This window comes from Syzygium oleosum, unplaced genomic scaffold (assembly GCF_021117445.2).
Source record: "Syzygium oleosum isolate NSW1041296 unplaced genomic scaffold, Sole_v2.1 Sole_v2.06, whole genome shotgun sequence".
Classification (NCBI taxonomy): Eukaryota; Viridiplantae; Streptophyta; class Magnoliopsida; order Myrtales; family Myrtaceae; genus Syzygium; species Syzygium oleosum.
Genome location: NW_026607490.1, coordinates 5201880 through 5217822, shown reverse-complemented (window position 1 = coordinate 5217822; position 15943 = coordinate 5201880). Strand labels below are relative to the sequence as shown.

At 39.8% G+C, this 15943-nt stretch overlaps 1 protein-coding gene across 1 annotated transcript; it reads right to left on the bottom strand.

Annotated features, from left to right (window-relative positions):
• Positions 1-210: 210 nt before the first annotated feature.
• LOC115680307 (NAC domain-containing protein 83-like) lies at positions 211-2073 on the bottom strand. The gene is made up of 3 exons (XM_030604111.2): positions 1501-2073; positions 1006-1292; positions 211-811 (listed from the first exon to the last, which is right to left on the bottom strand). Exons 1-3 carry the CDS (start codon positions 1679-1681, stop codon positions 494-496), a joined length of 786 nt encoding a protein of 261 aa, XP_030459971.1. The 5' UTR covers positions 1682-2073; the 3' UTR covers positions 211-493.
• Positions 2074-15943: the final 13870 nt, after the last annotated feature.

The window sequence follows — 15943 nt, the reverse complement described above, 5'->3', positions numbered from 1 at the left end:
GGTCCTTAAAAGAGTACAGCTCTTGGCTGTCTGAGCACCTACTTTTGAACAAAGTTCGCTAGTCATTTTAGATATGAAAAACATCATGTTCCTTCTTCTCTCTGCAAACATTCATCTTTTGTCACTCTTCTTGGCTGTCCTTAAAGAAGTCATCTTTTCATGTTGCACCAGAGGGCTCACCACCAAGAAGTTCGAAATTGACAGGTCAAATGCCGAAAAAGAGGAGACTAAACAGCTCACTAGAATTGAAATTTGGGGGGGAATCAGATTACATGATCGACTACCATCATAAGCTAATACAAAATGGCTCTCATATATTAGCAACAAGCAGTAGAAACGTAAACGCCGACTTCGCTTCCCTCGTCCGTGCATCTCCGACCCCGAACCTAAGATAATCTCGGAGCGAGATGCAGAGAAAGTCCGTACTCGAAAACACTAACCGACACGGGTTATTACGACCGAGATTCCGACTCGAGTGCTGATCGAGCATTGTTTAAGGTTTTCTCCGGGAATAAGGGAAGCTGTTGCAGCTGCTACTTTCTTCGTGCTCTTCCCGGTCGCCGTGGTGCGAGGACACCTCAGTGACGCCGCTCGATCCCGAGGACGAGGTACCCGGTGCGAGATTCAAGTCGGTCTTATATCTAGCCATGAAATCGTAGAAGACCAGCCCATTTCCCCCGACTTTGCTAACTTCATTAGTAGTAGTAGTCCTAGAGCTTTCTATGTTGTGATTATGGCCATCATTTTTGGTGCTCCTCCTCTTCAAAAATATGCGGCAGAGAACCCAATTCTCCATTGGCACCACAGGGCTCTGAAAGAAAAATTTTTGGAATATTAACACCCATTGGTTAAAACGCACAGCAAATTGAACACGGCTTATTTCATCCAGGAGTCAATAAGAAAATTGTGACATACCTAGCAAAAGAAAATAGATGATTATGATATCGACTAACATTTGGTAGAATAAAGAGTTCCTTATGGCATGCGCAATCCGACTCGACTCACCTGATTCAAGTTCATTTTGGGCAGGGCGGTGTCGGGGGCTAGACCGTCGACCAGGCGATATTCATGCATGATCCAGTCGGTCTTGGAGCCGTGGGGGGCCTTCCCTCTGTAAAAAACCAGGGTCTTCTTCAAGCCCACCACCGATTGATCGCTCCTCGAGCTAACGATCCGCCTGTCGATCCCCGTGGCCTTCCAGTAACCCGAAACCGTGGCCCGGTTCGACCGGTTTCCGTTTGGGTACTTGGCCTCCCTCGTGCTGAAGAAGTACCTCTCTTGCTCTGTATCACCTGAAATCAGAGTCATACAATACGACCTTGAAAACTTAAAATCCTGAAAATCAGCATGTCCTGAGGAACTAGCTGATACATCACCATCAGTCTGGCATTGCAAAAGAGCATGTACACATAACTCCACGCTACTTAAACTGAAAATTTGTGCCACAAAATCAAACCAGGAACATCAAAAAAAGCTTTTCAAAATCAGCAGATTTCTTACCTGGCAAGTCCCAAGGGTCAGCCTTGCAGACATCAACCTCAGGGATGATGGAGGCAGGCAAAGGGCAAGCAAAGACCTTGCGCTTCAAGTACTGAACCACCAGCTCTTCGTCCGTTGGGTGGAACCTGAACCCTGGTGGCAACCTCAGCACTCCATTCTTCACAAAACTCACCTTCTCCATTCTCTTTCGGGCGCTCTGTGAAATTACAGCTTATTTTGACTCTGTCTATCTCTCTGCTCTCTTCAAACCCCTCAAAATCTTCCAGCTCTAACTGATTCATCAACCGCTTGGACACACACACACGCACACTCGCTCAGTTCGACGGACCCATGTGTGGAGACTTCTTCTAAATACAAGAAGACTCCCGGTAAAGCAGCTGGCTGAACAAGAACCCAAAGGAAAACCAAGAGAAAACCAAGAAACAAGAGGGAACAAGAACAAGATACAGAGAGACCTATAAAAGAAGCCGCGCACAAAAGGTGAGGAACTCGACCCTGCGCGTGCGTGTGTGGTGTAGAGAGAGAGGGAAAGTGCTGGTTCTTTATAAGCACGACCCCCAAGGGTCTCCTCGTCTCAGAGGCAGAAGAAGAAGAAGAAGAAGACGAGGACGACGACCCATCTGGCGTAAACGAGACTCAATCACCCCCTCGAATTTCTTTTTCGTTTTCCTTTTTCCACTGTTTCGACGTACGCCTACGGAAGCCGAGTGGGGGGCAACGATCGAAAAAGGTCAAAACACATCTCACGTCTCTCCCTTTCGTCGTCTTGGACGGGAGCTCTAGAGAAACTTGGGATCAAACGCTAGTTGCGTGCACTGTGCAGTGTGGGAATAACCGAAGCTGTAAGAAATCGGGACGTTTTCTTTGCTTCCAAACAACACCAACGACATCGTCCTCGTTCCCATTGATGATCCCTACCCTTCTCGAGTTAACGGGAGCGTACGACTCTCTCTTGTGATTCTTTTTGTCTCTTAGGATGAAGGGTGTTCGGTGGCAATGTTTGCGTCCGGGCAAGGGAGGTTCGATCCCGACTAAATATCCGACATCGAAAAGATCAGTCCGCGTTGTTCCGACGTGCTTGTTTGAGATTGAGAGGGGTTTGTGTTCCCTCGACTCACAACCTCACGTGATAGATATCTTTCGTGGATAAAAAAAATTATCTTTTAGGGCACTTTTACTTTCTGAAAAATGAATGATTTGAAAAATATTTTTCAAAAAATAATCGTTTATTTTGCTTGAAATGATTAGTCAATAAAAGATGTTTTCATTGTTAACAACAATTTATGTCTAGACATTATTATGAACGATGAAAATATTTATCATTTATTCATTTTTGTAAACCATACAAGCGATCATTTTTCGAAGAATAATTTTTCAAATCATTCATTTTTCGTAGAATAAATGTACCTAAAAATTTAAAAAGTAAATATAGGTAGTCACAAATCTAACGACTTCACAAATTTTCTGCAAACTTTTTCCTCGCTCTTGGACCCGTTCATCCAAAAACAAAAAAAATAATAATAAACTTGGTACAACGGAACGGGCTTGTCATAGAAATAGAAGCAATTTGATGAGGATCTATTAATATGTGTAAATGCAATAAGAAGGATCTCGTGTGGCGTGCAATAATCACATATGTAAGATATTTTCCGAATTTTTCAATATAGTGAATTATGAGGTAGTGAGAGAACATAATCCGTTCGAGATTATTACGATATATTTTTTTTCAGACGTGAGGTGCGAAAAATCTCAGAAAAATCTCTTTTAATGTCACTTTTGTTCCATACAATTCGACGTGTAGGATTATGGCAGTGTCCGTTCTGCTCGTTTTCAAATAAAATAAAATATTTTTAATTCGAGTTCTAGATGCCCCAAAGTTTGTACATGTAAATCGCGGTCAAAGTCAGAATCACGGGGGAGGACCGAAGCGAGTAAATACTGGACGGTGGGAGGGGCAATTTGGACATAACAAGCGGAAGGTGGAAAGGACAGCGATAGACATTTTCCGCCACGGGGAGGTGCAACTTTAGCTCCCGTGGGCACGGCGACGGACGGGGGTAGATGCCGGGGGGTGACGTCAGATGGCGTCACGGTTCCCTCGCCAGCTGGTGCCTCATATCCCCTCGCTTTCTAAATTTCCCGAAGGCGAAAGTACCACCGAGCATCGCTCGGGTCAAACGCACCACAACCGTTGATTTCGCGAGGCCTCCAAGGAATCAACGGTCGTGATGAGCTGAATTCGAGTCCGGAAGGCGAAACTCCCATCTTACGGGAGCGCTTCTATGGTCTCTCGAGGAGGCTTTTCAATTGATTCGTGAGATAGCGGATCTCGATTGCTAATTAAGATTGTTTAATCTTGAGTTAATACCATAAAAAATTCCGAACTGATTGATTAGTGACAAATTTACTTCAAATTAATTTTTTAAATTATCAAAAATCCCGAACTGGTACACATGTGACAAATTAGTTTCCGTTAAATTTTACTGTTAAATTACAAAATTAGATGACACGTGACAGTTAACGGGTGTATCACTTTAGAGTTTTACCCCTATATTTGCCGATTTACCATTTTGTGATTTTTTATAGTATTAATCCAATTTAACGGATGGTTAAATTGTCACGAATGTATCAATTTCGAGTTTTTTGTTGTCAAAAAATTAATTTTGAATGAATTTATCACAAGTGTGATAATTTATGATTTTTTGCGGTATTAACCCCTTAGTCTTTTACTTTTTAAAGTTGCATTGTTTAAAATCAATGGTAAAGATGCGCGTGAATTTTTGGACATTTTTAAGTAAAAAAGATGTTGATGAAGTTTGGTTTATGCCGATTCATTCGGTGCTAGAGTCATGGATGACGAGGGCAGTTTTTGCCGGTACGAAAGGGGACAGAAAATGGTCGGACGATTATCGTACTCGAAACGTTGCTGCTTTTAGCTTCTTCGTCGGCGGTTGAAATGTCGTTGCCGTTAAGTATGGCAAAATTTCCCTCATGGCTCGAAATCAGGGAAAACGTTGACCCCTAGAGGAAGATTTTTTCTAAAATATTCATTTTTCAATTAGAATATCTGTTGCCAAGCTATAAAAAGATGGGATAACAACATAAATAATCGCTGAATTTTGGTTCAACGTGTAATGTGGTCCCTAAATTTTAGCTCAATGTGCAATGTGGTCTCTGAACTTTTAATTTGTTCAATGTGATCCCTTGACTTTTTGTACATGTTCAACTTAATCCTTAAATTAACTTAGTCTTTGAACTATATGAAATTGTTCAATATTGTCCTTTCAATAATCCAAGTTCAGGGACATTATCGAACATTTTCATATGATTCAGGGACTAAAGTGGATATGTACAAAAAATTCAAGGACCGCATTGAACAGATTGAAAGTTCAGGAACCGTATTGAACAAATTAAAAATTCAGGAGCCACATTACATATTGAGTCAAAGTTTAAGAACCTGTGTGTCATTTTCCCTAAAAAAATTCTAGGAAATAGAAAAGAAAATAGTCCGAGTCGAAAGCGAGATGTTGGAATCATGTCGTGAGAGCTCGGCTCCCCATTCTTTGTACTCCGTCGGGTGTTTTTATCTTGAGCGGATTTCTCGTTAGCAATCTCTCTGATCACGCTTTCCAGACACCGCATTGTACTCGAATCCATCGGCAATTATTTCAAAAACCGTAGCAATGTCATGGTAACGTGACGAAACAGTGAGGTGTGTACATACGCGATACACGTGTGTCACTTGCTAGCAATTCAGTGCAAAAGGGCATATTTCTTCTATAAAAACAAAACCGAATGAGCAGCATCCAATCATTAATATTCCAGAAATTTCATCTGATCTTATATATCTATCTATTCTGCGTAAAAATTATTGCACCAAAAAGGACAAAAAGAGAAAAAGAAAAGAGATGAGAAGGGGATTGGAGGATTGAAATCGACCATTCCCTGCAGATTCTTTTAAAAGCATGCGGGCCCTTTTCCCCTGCCATCTCTTTGACTAGTCTGAGTGCCCCTTCCATATATATATATACACACCATTTTACTATATATAATAAATATAAATTGTTAACGAACGCGACTCGAGGGTAGGCACGGGACGGGAATGGATATCTCGTCCCCCATCTTCCCCCCGGGACGGGATAAGTTGCCCCGGGTGCGGGGGTAAATTTTCAAGTAATACTTTTCTAATGTAAATTTTCTAAATTTATCATTGTTTTGACATAATATTCACCAGTAAATCACCAAGATACTTGCAAATGTCTAAATACGGAAAGAGAAAATGGGAACAGAAATATTAATTGATATGAGAAGTTTTGCTACGTTATTTAATCAATGTAAACTCATTGTATGGATACTGAAAATCACATGCATGAAATGTAAGTAGCATAGTAACATATATAGAAACCTATATGATATTTTTTTTTCTTTGAATCATCGAAAATAGAAAAAAAATGGAATTTTTGTCTGTATTTGGCCATATACAATTGGTGGAGCGATTTTTTTTTTCTAAATTTTCATTGAATATCTTGGACAAATTTTAGAGCTAAAACTAGAGGTTAATACATGTCAATATATCTTTTATGGCTCTCATACTAAAGAAAAATTTGGATGATGATCTCTAAACATTTGATGGGTTATAGTTTAATAATTACCAAGGTTTTTTTAGATTCAAATGATTAAAGTAGATTGAGAATTGAGGGAAAAAAGATCACAATTTGTGAAAGACCCCATTGATAGACTTTTTTTTTGTGAAATACATATACATTGCCATCAGTGGAGTGTAGAGGGGTTTAACAGAAATCTTTCTAGTGACCTATACCCAATCCGATTCATAGATAACACATACCGACCCGGCTCATATTTTCTAAAATACTTTCATATTTAACACAATCTAGGAAAACTCTTATCCAAATCAAGGTAAGAACGTGGAGTGAGCGAGCGCAAGATCGAGTGAATGTGAGAGAAAGTCATAAAGGTGGGCTGTGAATCCATTTAACACTAATATTATTACCATTCTAAATTCATTTACGACCCATTTACTGAATACAACTAATCCATACAATCAATCAGCCCATCATATATGGATTAATTAATTGGTTTATGACCAATTTTGACATGTCTAATTGTATTTAACGATCAGTACAGTCTATCTTTAAAAAAAAGGAAAAAGCAGAAGAGAAAAGGGCATCTTGGTCAATGTGAAGTCCATGGTTGGTATGATCGAGCGGGACGGGGGGGCGAGGGAATAAAAGCAATAGGACCTACTTTGCCCCGAAACGACGGGCACCCACATCGGACTCGGAGAAGGTGACAAAATGCCACCTTCAATGCGATGCTCCATTTCAAGATTTCCTCAAATCTTCTTGTCTCACTAGTTTGGACTGTATAGAAAGTCCTATTTGGAGAAATCGTCTCTCAAGAATCTTCCCTCCATCCACAATTTGACTCTACAGCATCGCCCCTTGCATGCAAATTTAATGATAGAATACATATATATTCAGAATTTTGTCTTCCTTCCATTTGTTTTTTTGCCGTTTTTCAATTTCTGGATTCCGGGTTTTGATTCTTCAACTAATTCTCATCTAATTCAATCAGAGCAAAAGTCATGGGAAATAAGGAAGAATCATGCCTCTGGTGGCAGAGACCAATGGCTTGCACAGTTGGCAATTCAGACATGATGCGGACAAAATGGCAAGAAGCATCCCATGAGGGACCGGAGACAAAGGGCAAATTTATAAAAGAAAAATCAAGGAAAAAATCAAGATGAGACATATGGTGTCTTGATATTTTTTTAGCATAACCCTTTTCTTTAATTGTTTTGAATAATGGTTGGGAACCCCCCCACTTAAATGATTGAATTAGGAACTTGGGTGGGATATATATATTACTATACTATATTCTTAGTGGCATCCAACTCAATCGGTTAATCCAACAGGTAACTTAGTTGAAGAGGCAAAGATTTTGGAGAACATAATCATATTTCAACAACCCCACCCCCCCAATCATCCACAAATAAAGTAAGGGTTTTTGTAAGTGATGGGATCCCATATCACGGTTTGCATCTCTATCTGTGCAAACCCTAAGAACAAGTAACCAAAATTACAAACAAAAAATGCCCATTTTTTCTTTTTATATATGTTCTAGGAAAGCCAAAGGCGATGTATTTGGCACAAGAAGAAAGATAAGGGGGAACTCTAGGAGAGTTTACATTACATGCTTTGTCATGAAAAGAAAAACCTTTCATGCGAGGGAGAAATGGTCGTGACTGAATTGTGCATTCGATAACAACGGCGTTCTTGCGTCAAAAAAGTTTTCCATTAGTGGTGAATTTAATCTAATGAAAAGGGATTGTAAAGGAGGTTTGAGTGGAGGTAACGTGGGGGACGGTTGATATTAGTTAAAGATGGAGCCTCAAACTTTGACAATCGAAGGAATCTTTGCCCGATTCCGTAGAAAGAAGGGACACCCCCCACTCTTTCTTTCAAAAACAAAGCTTTTTCAAAGGGAGCCCTCCCCCGGGGCAAATGTACAGAATTCGTTCAGGGTTGGAATCGGGTAAGCGAAGAAGGAAAGTACAAAATTCAATAAATTTCTCGAAGATTAGATTCCCACAAGCGAAAGGGTATCGACCCACATGTGTATCGAGTGGTAAGAAAAAGTGGGCTTTCGTGAGCTGATTGCGGCTGCGAACTTCTGTCTTGTCTTAACTTTCTTTTTTAATTTCTGGACTAGTCAAAGGCGTTTGCGTGTGGGTGTTGAAGAGGTGGTAGGGTTTTTGGGGTTGGGGAGGGAGGGAAGGAAAAGAGGAGAAGGAAACGTCAAAGGGATGCAATAATTGTGGTTTGATTATTAGAATCTTTGGTTAAGTGAAATCGAAATGTCTAAGGGTTCACATATAATCTCTCTTTGCCTTTCTCCCTTTGTCCTTCCTTGTACCAAAGCCCCTTTTAGTTTGGTTTATGGAGGAGATGGGAGTGGGCCTTCTCGGATCCCTTCCTGCCTTTTCTTCTTTTGCCCTTTTGCACGAGGCTTGTGTTTGCAAGATTGGCTTTAACCCCTTTTGGGGTTTGCCCTTCTCTGAAGCATTTGGATTCCTTAACATTTTACTGCACTTTGACTTTGTTGCATGTGCACATATGCCCCATAAGGTGATGGTCAAGAGAGAGAGTTAAAGGGGCGTGCCCATTTTATGAGAAGAATAATGGGAAGTTTATGCTTGGAAGGAAAAGTAAACTTTAAATTAAAGAAGATTAGGAAAGTAGGTGCTCTAATTGTTCTTGGTAATCAAAAGAAGGCGCTCTACTTCAAACTAGTTATCTAGTGGAAAAGCACTCAGTTGCCTATTAATAAAAGGAAAAGGAAACATTCTTGCACTTCACCCCTCGGTTATTTTGTCACCTTACACTTAAACCCCCTAAACAGAAAAAGCGAATCAATGCGATTTAGCTAGAGTATATAACAACAAATCGAAATTGTTGAAGGAAAAATTGTTAAAGAAGGTCGTGATTATTAGTTGGACCATATAATTTTGGCCCAAAGAAAGGTAAGGATCGAATAGGAAATCGGATCATAATATTGTCCAATCAACGATCCTGTTTATCACTAAGTTACGAAGTTACTAACGTGTTGTTCTTGACCTGATCATGTGGTGGCAGAATTGCAAACCAAAAATCTGCTTCACCAAAGCAAATGTGCGGGATCACTTATCACAAAATATAGAAGAACACGTTACTACGTAATTGACCCGACAACAAACATCATTACCCAAATTTTATAATAGTGACAATGAGTTTTGGAGAGCAATTTACGGTACAAAAAAATTGAAAATTTAACTCTTGCTTCTTCTTTTGGCCAATCATCTAGGAATCATGCCCTTTCCAACCCTTAAGAAATCTCCTTCCCAGTTGCCATGGCATTAGTGGAGCTTCACCGGTGAAAGTGACCTTATAATAAAATTCTAATAAATTTGCATTCATAGGAGAGCTTGTTAAAGATGACAACTAACAATTGATTGGGGGCCTTTAAACAATTTTAGGAGCGACAAGCTGATCTCACCTTGTCGCAAAAGGTACCATGTTTTGGGCGACGGCCATTAAATACAGCACCCATTTGTATTATTATTATTCTACTTGACATGAGCATATTATATACACTTACATGCGCCCGTTTGTGTATCTACGCGATGCCACGCACATACCTACAAATTTAATATGGGACACGTCCCGGGACAACGAAAGTATATCGACAACGATTGGTCAGTCCATAGGCTCGCATTAAATAATCAAACAAGATGGTCAAATATTTCTGTAAATTTAAAGAGTGGGCAACCTCAACAAGCAAACCCAAAACTCAATGGAGAGAGAGAGAGAACTTTCTAGAAAGTGAAGTGCAGAATTCTCTCCAAAAGGGGGGTCAGTACGGGGGGTTCAAAGTTGACTCCGTAAGAGTTCTTTAATGATGGGAAAATAATAGCTTTATGAGGTCATGAAATGCTGCTGCTTCTTTTTAAAGTTCTCTCTACTGGGAAGAGTGTGGGCTTTGAGCTCATTGCCTTGCTGGTGAAGCTAAACGTCCTTTTGTCAACCCCGAGAAGGAAAGACGAGACATGCGATCTATCGTATCTAACCCGAAGAAAGCGAGTACAAGCAAGGCAAGGGAGGGAATAAACAGGAAGCAGCCTGCTTTTTCTTCTTCTTATTATGGTTGATTGCGGCGAGAAGCATCTCGGGTTCGTGGTTGAACTTCGGATTTCCCACTAGCTACTTTCGCACGGAAAAGGAAAAGAAAATAACCTTTTGCTAACTTTAATTTGTTGAAACTTTTGTGCAAGTCAATCTACAAGGTTATCGAGGGTGTGGTTCATACTCTCACCGACACGAAAGCACGGGGGTCTCCGATGAGCGAGCAGGGATGCTCGAATACAGTCCCGATAGGGGTCATGAGGGCAGCGCTTCCAAGTCGTCAGAGGATTTTTATATTTTGGATCAGTATTTTATTAATAATTTAGGCTTAGGCTCATGAATAGCTACTATATATATATAATCTCTTTCTCTTATAACTGAGTATTGTAATTAGAGAGGTAAGAGGTGTAAATTATAGTAAAATCCTTTGCTGGATTTAGCCCTAGTTTAAGGATGAATCAGAATAAATCTTATGTTTCGATTTGGCTTTCTCGCATTTATTTTCTATTTCGCCATGTGTATGCGCCTAATCCTAACAAAGGTAAATAATCGGAGCACGATGCAATGTACTTTTTGCTGGCTATTTTTTACTCCGTCCCTGATTGGACCGATTGGTGATGTCGTGTCTATGATTTGCCCATCAGAACATTGGTCGAGGGACGGCATAGCCATATTTTAGCCCACAATATAATGCTTTTTTAACCTTAACGTCCCAGGTTGAGGTTGTTGGTGGACATCCATAATGATATAACCATGTTTATTAACGTTAATGATTATGAAAAATACAGAAAAAAAAAGTGGTTAAGGAAAGGGAGTAATTGGACCAGTATTGAAAAAAGTCGAAAATGGGCTCCAGGGCCCCGAAAGCCTGGACAGGCCAGCCTGGCGTGGGCCTGTTTATTAGCTTCATCTCAGGCCGGTCCGGGTCTTGCTCGAGCCTAAAATGTTAAGGAAGATTACATCTAAGAATTAAAGCATGAAAAACAAAAAAAAAAGGAAAATAAATCATACCAGACGCCTAGATTTATCAAACGGGTGAGTCAGGTTAGGTTGTGTTTGGGTTGTACTAAATTGACCAATTAATCCGTTTATGACCTATTTATTCATAATGTAAATTTCTCGATCTATACCCAATCTAGACGCGACCCATAAAACACTTTCATATATAACTTAATCTAGAAAAACTTTTTTATTGTGATTTTTTTAGAAAATTATATTTTGAAAATATTTCCATGCAATACAAATATAATGGACAATTCTTATAATTTTTTTTTAAAATTGAGTCTCTGTTTGTTTCGCGGAAAATGCGACATTTCTAGAAAATATTTTCCATGAAGTCATTCTCCAAGAAAATGACAATATTTTTTAGTATTTGGCTGAAACCTGAAAATGAACTAGAAAATATTTTTCATTGTTTGGTATAGAAAATATTATTTGATTTTCTTTCGTGCGCTCCCTTTAAAAAATTTTATTTTTTATTTTCTTTTAATTTTCTTTTTCCTTCATTTTCGGGCGATCGTCGGTGACCAGCCACAGATGAGGAACGGACTTGCTAGAGGCCAGTGAAGCTCGGGCTCGCCTGCCTCAGGTGATGCTTCACCTCGCTAGATTCGGCAATATATGACTCATTTAAAAAATAAATAATCGGGGCGTCTTCCTAATACAAGTGAAAAGCAAGTTGAAAAAAAAAAAGAAATGGTTATAAAAATACGAAAAAAAGAAATGGTTAGGAAAGGGAGTAATTGGACCATTATTGACAAAAGTCCAAAGTGGGCTCCACGGCCCGAAAGCCTGGATAGGCCAGCCCGGCGTGGGCCTCTTTATAGCTTCAGCTCAGGCCGGTCTGGGTCTAGCTCGAGCCCGAAATGTTAAGAAAAATTACATCTTAAACAAAGCGTACCGGATTAAAGCTTATTATCCTTTTGTTTTGTGGAAAATGAACGAATTGAAAAATATTATTTTTAAAAATGATCACTTGTGTCGCTTATAAAAATAAAAATAAAAATAAAAATAAAAACAAATTTCATCGTCCTCTAAAATGGATTTGGCAAATCGTTCATTTTTCGCGAAACAAACAGAGCTTAGTGTGCAACGAAACGTGCAAACTAAGAGTTGTGATTTACCGGAATGGATAGAGCGCAACAAAATATGGAGTCGAGGATGGACGAAGGTTTGCAACGATGTATACTAAGTATTTCTCACAGGGTACAGATGAAACTATTGTTCACTGTATAACAATCTAAAACTTAGGCCACCCATGATGAGACGAAAACGACTGAAACTACAACAACGATTCCCTGCCTTTACGAATTTCGTCGGATCAAGACGAGGGGATTATTGGGCGGCTTTTGAACCCTTACCGTAAAGTCCAAGTCACCGGCACAACGGCGATTCCAACGACACTAGAGATAACTGGGTCGTGTGGGCGTTGGCAATCAATAAAGGGACAGAAGTGGCGCGAACCCAAAAAAGAAAAGACCCGAAGAGCAGATCCGACGTTTTCCATATCAAATCAGGATGAAAACGGCAACCCAATTAGTAGTGCAGTCGTGGATTTAATAGCTTTCATTAGTAAACGTAACCCCTTCATGGGTCCTCCCCAAGTCGATACGTAACCTAAGTTCCCGAGAGCCCCTTTCACACATCATCGCCACATTAATGGAACCACATTAATGGAAGTTGCATCCACGAGAAGTCATGCTATGGTCTCCTCCATTTACCCTACAATAGCCACGTAACTAGGATATCTACACGACATATCTTCATGATATTCCGGGGCCTCCTCAAGTCGATATGTAACCTAAGTTCCTGAGAGTCCCTTTCACACATCATCGGCCACATTAATGGAACCATATTAATGGAAGTTGCATCCACAAGAAGTCATGCTATAGTCTCCTCCATTTACCTTGCAATAGCCACGTAACTAGGGTACAGGCAGGTCAACTATTTACAGTAACAAAATATTACACAATCAATCACAATTTTGTTACTATTTTGGTATCTTCATTTCTACCAAAAAAAAGAACTAGGATATCTTCACGATATCTCCAGAATGTTTTGTTACTATCTATAGTAACAATACAATCACAAAGATATCCATGCTATAAGTCTCCTTCGTTGATTGCAATAGTCACGTAACACGATATCCAGAATATTTTGTTACTATTTATAGTAACAATATAATCATGAAGAGCATTATTCTTAACTCACTTGTCATGCAAGCAAAGTAACAAAATATTCTGTAGATATCATGAAGAGCAGATCCCATGTTTTCCATATCAAATCAACACGAAAACAACAACCCCATCACGAAAACAGCACGAAAACGGCAACCCCATTAGTAGCGCAGTCGCGGATTTAATAGCTTTCATTAGTAAACGTAACACCTTCATGGGACCTCCCCAAGTCAATATGTAACCTAAGTTCCTGAGAGCCCTTTTCACACATCATCGGCCACATTAATGGAACCACATTAATGGAAGTTGCATCCACGAGAAGTCACGCTAGATTCTCCTCCATATACCCTGCAATAACCACGTAACTAGGATATCTACACGATATATCTTCACGTTATTCTGGGGCGTCCTCAAGTCGATATGTAACCTAAGTTCCCGAGAGTCCCTTTTACACATCATCGGCCACATTGATGGAACCACATTAATGGAAGTTGCATCCACGAGAAGTCATGCTATAGTCTCCTCCATTTACCCTGCAATAGCCACGTAACTAGCATGTAGGCACGTCAACTATTTACGGTAACAAAATATTACATAATCATTTACAATTAGTAACAATTTTGTTACTATCTGAATATCTTCATTTTGACCAAAAAAGGAACTAGGATATCTTTACGATATCTCCTGAATATTTTGTTACTATCTATAGTAACAATACGATCACGAAGATATCCATGCTATAAGTTTCATCCGTTGACTGCAATAGTCACGTAACACATATCCAAAATATTTTGTTACTATTTATAGTAACAATACAATCACGAAGAGCATTATTCTTAACTCACTTGTCATGCAAGTAGAGTAATTTCAATACGCATACTCTCCCTCTCTCTCACGTACACACACAACCCCCGGTGTATATAAAAGCACCTTAGACCATCCGTTGTATGATCCTCCTCAGCAAAAGTTAGTGAGAGGTAAAATGGCTGATTATCATCTGTGGACCATCGCCTTCGGTATCCTAGGTAAAGACAAAAAGAAATCAGAAGAAGCTGTTCACCTTCATCTTCATTGTTCTTCTTCACATTCATGCTGCTTGTTGGCCATTTCCTTCCAACCCACTTCCCCCATTCATCCTCATATGTTCTTGTTTCGCCCGAAATGCTCATGCAATGAAATATAATTCACTGAAAGTCATTTTTCGATTCTTAATAAGAGGGGACTAGGTTCTGTGGTTAACTCCGGACAGGAGGCGTGAATAAAAAGCTTGTTTATTTCGATCAACAACACAGGTTTGTACCTTGGCGAAATTTGGCTAATAAGAGCTTCTAACTTTATAAACAATTCAGACAATTCCGTCCAGCTACTGACTGGCGGCATCCGAACTCCATCGATGCAACATTACAAAGCTACTGTGCTTAAAACGTAGATAACTACGGCTATGGAAACTAAAAGTGCAATACTGGAATTAAAGATAATTGAAAGACAGCATCTTGATGTGTATTCGCGGGGCTTTTTCTGGCTATCGGGTAGTATTTATATTGTGAGTCTGATAACCGCCTTCTGTTCCATATTCAATAACTACCGTTGATCTCATCTTCGCTGTTCATTTTATGACACATGTCCATTAACTGCCATAGACTTTATCTTTTTCTCCATTTTCCTCATGCCCATTATTAACCATTAGTTTGACTTTGTCCTCATTTTGGACACCTGTCCTTTCTTATGAGATAACCGTCGTCGATTCTTTTTCCATCTTGACATACCTGTCCTTCCCATGCGACAACCGTCATTGATCTCTTTTCCATCTTGACACATGTCCTTCTCTATGCGATAATCGTCATCGATCTCTTTCCGTCTTGACATCCGTCCTTCCCCATGCGATAACCATCATTAATCTTTTTCTGTCTTGACACCTGTCCTTCCTTCTTTTCTCGTCGACAGCTTCGATGACTTAAGCTTCATATAACAATTTTCATCGATGACCTTTGGTATGGAAGCTCAGGTGGCGCTTGCTTCTTCTACGACTCTAGTCTTTTCAATTTCAAATTCTCAAATTTCCAGCCTGGATATTCCAATGCTTGCCAGTTGTCTGCTTACGTAAACAACCTTTTATGGGTTATGTCACCTCTTGACGACCTTCATGCATTTATCTCTATTACTTTATTTATTTTTACTGTCGACAACCTTCACGATATTGACTGTTGGGTTAAGATTTTGATCAGATGTGTTGGAATGAGCAAGCCTTTCTCCCACGCGCTACAGGGGTGAGTTATCCTTGCCGATGCTAGCACGGCCTTCCTGATTCCTGGTTTTCGCCATTGACACTTCCTAGAGACGAAACACAATGGTCCCACCGGGCGTGCCAAAAAGAAACCGAGAGTGGCCTCGAACAAAAAATCTTTCACCGAAGGGGAAGATCTTCGGCTTTTTTGTGAGTAACCAGGCCCTGTGTCGTTTCGGAAAGGAAGCGATGAAATCTACACTAACGGCGAACAAAAGTAAAAGGACAAAAGATAAATTGTGCGATAAAAGGTAAATTAACGATAGTAATTGAATGAACTAGATTACAAAAGGTATGCGTTC

Coding starts and splice junctions, on each gene's coding strand:
- LOC115680307 (XM_030604111.2), bottom strand. CDS start 1,681: ATGGAGAAGGTGAGTTTTGTGAAGAATGGAGTGCTGAGGTTGCCACCA. Junction 1,293..1,500: donor TGACCCTTGGGACTTGCCAG/GTAAGAAATCTG, acceptor CTCTGATTTCAG/GTGATACAGAGCAAGAGAGG. Junction 812..1,005: donor CCAAAATGAACTTGAATCAG/GTGAGTCGAGTC, acceptor TTTTTCTTTCAG/AGCCCTGTGGTGCCAATGGA.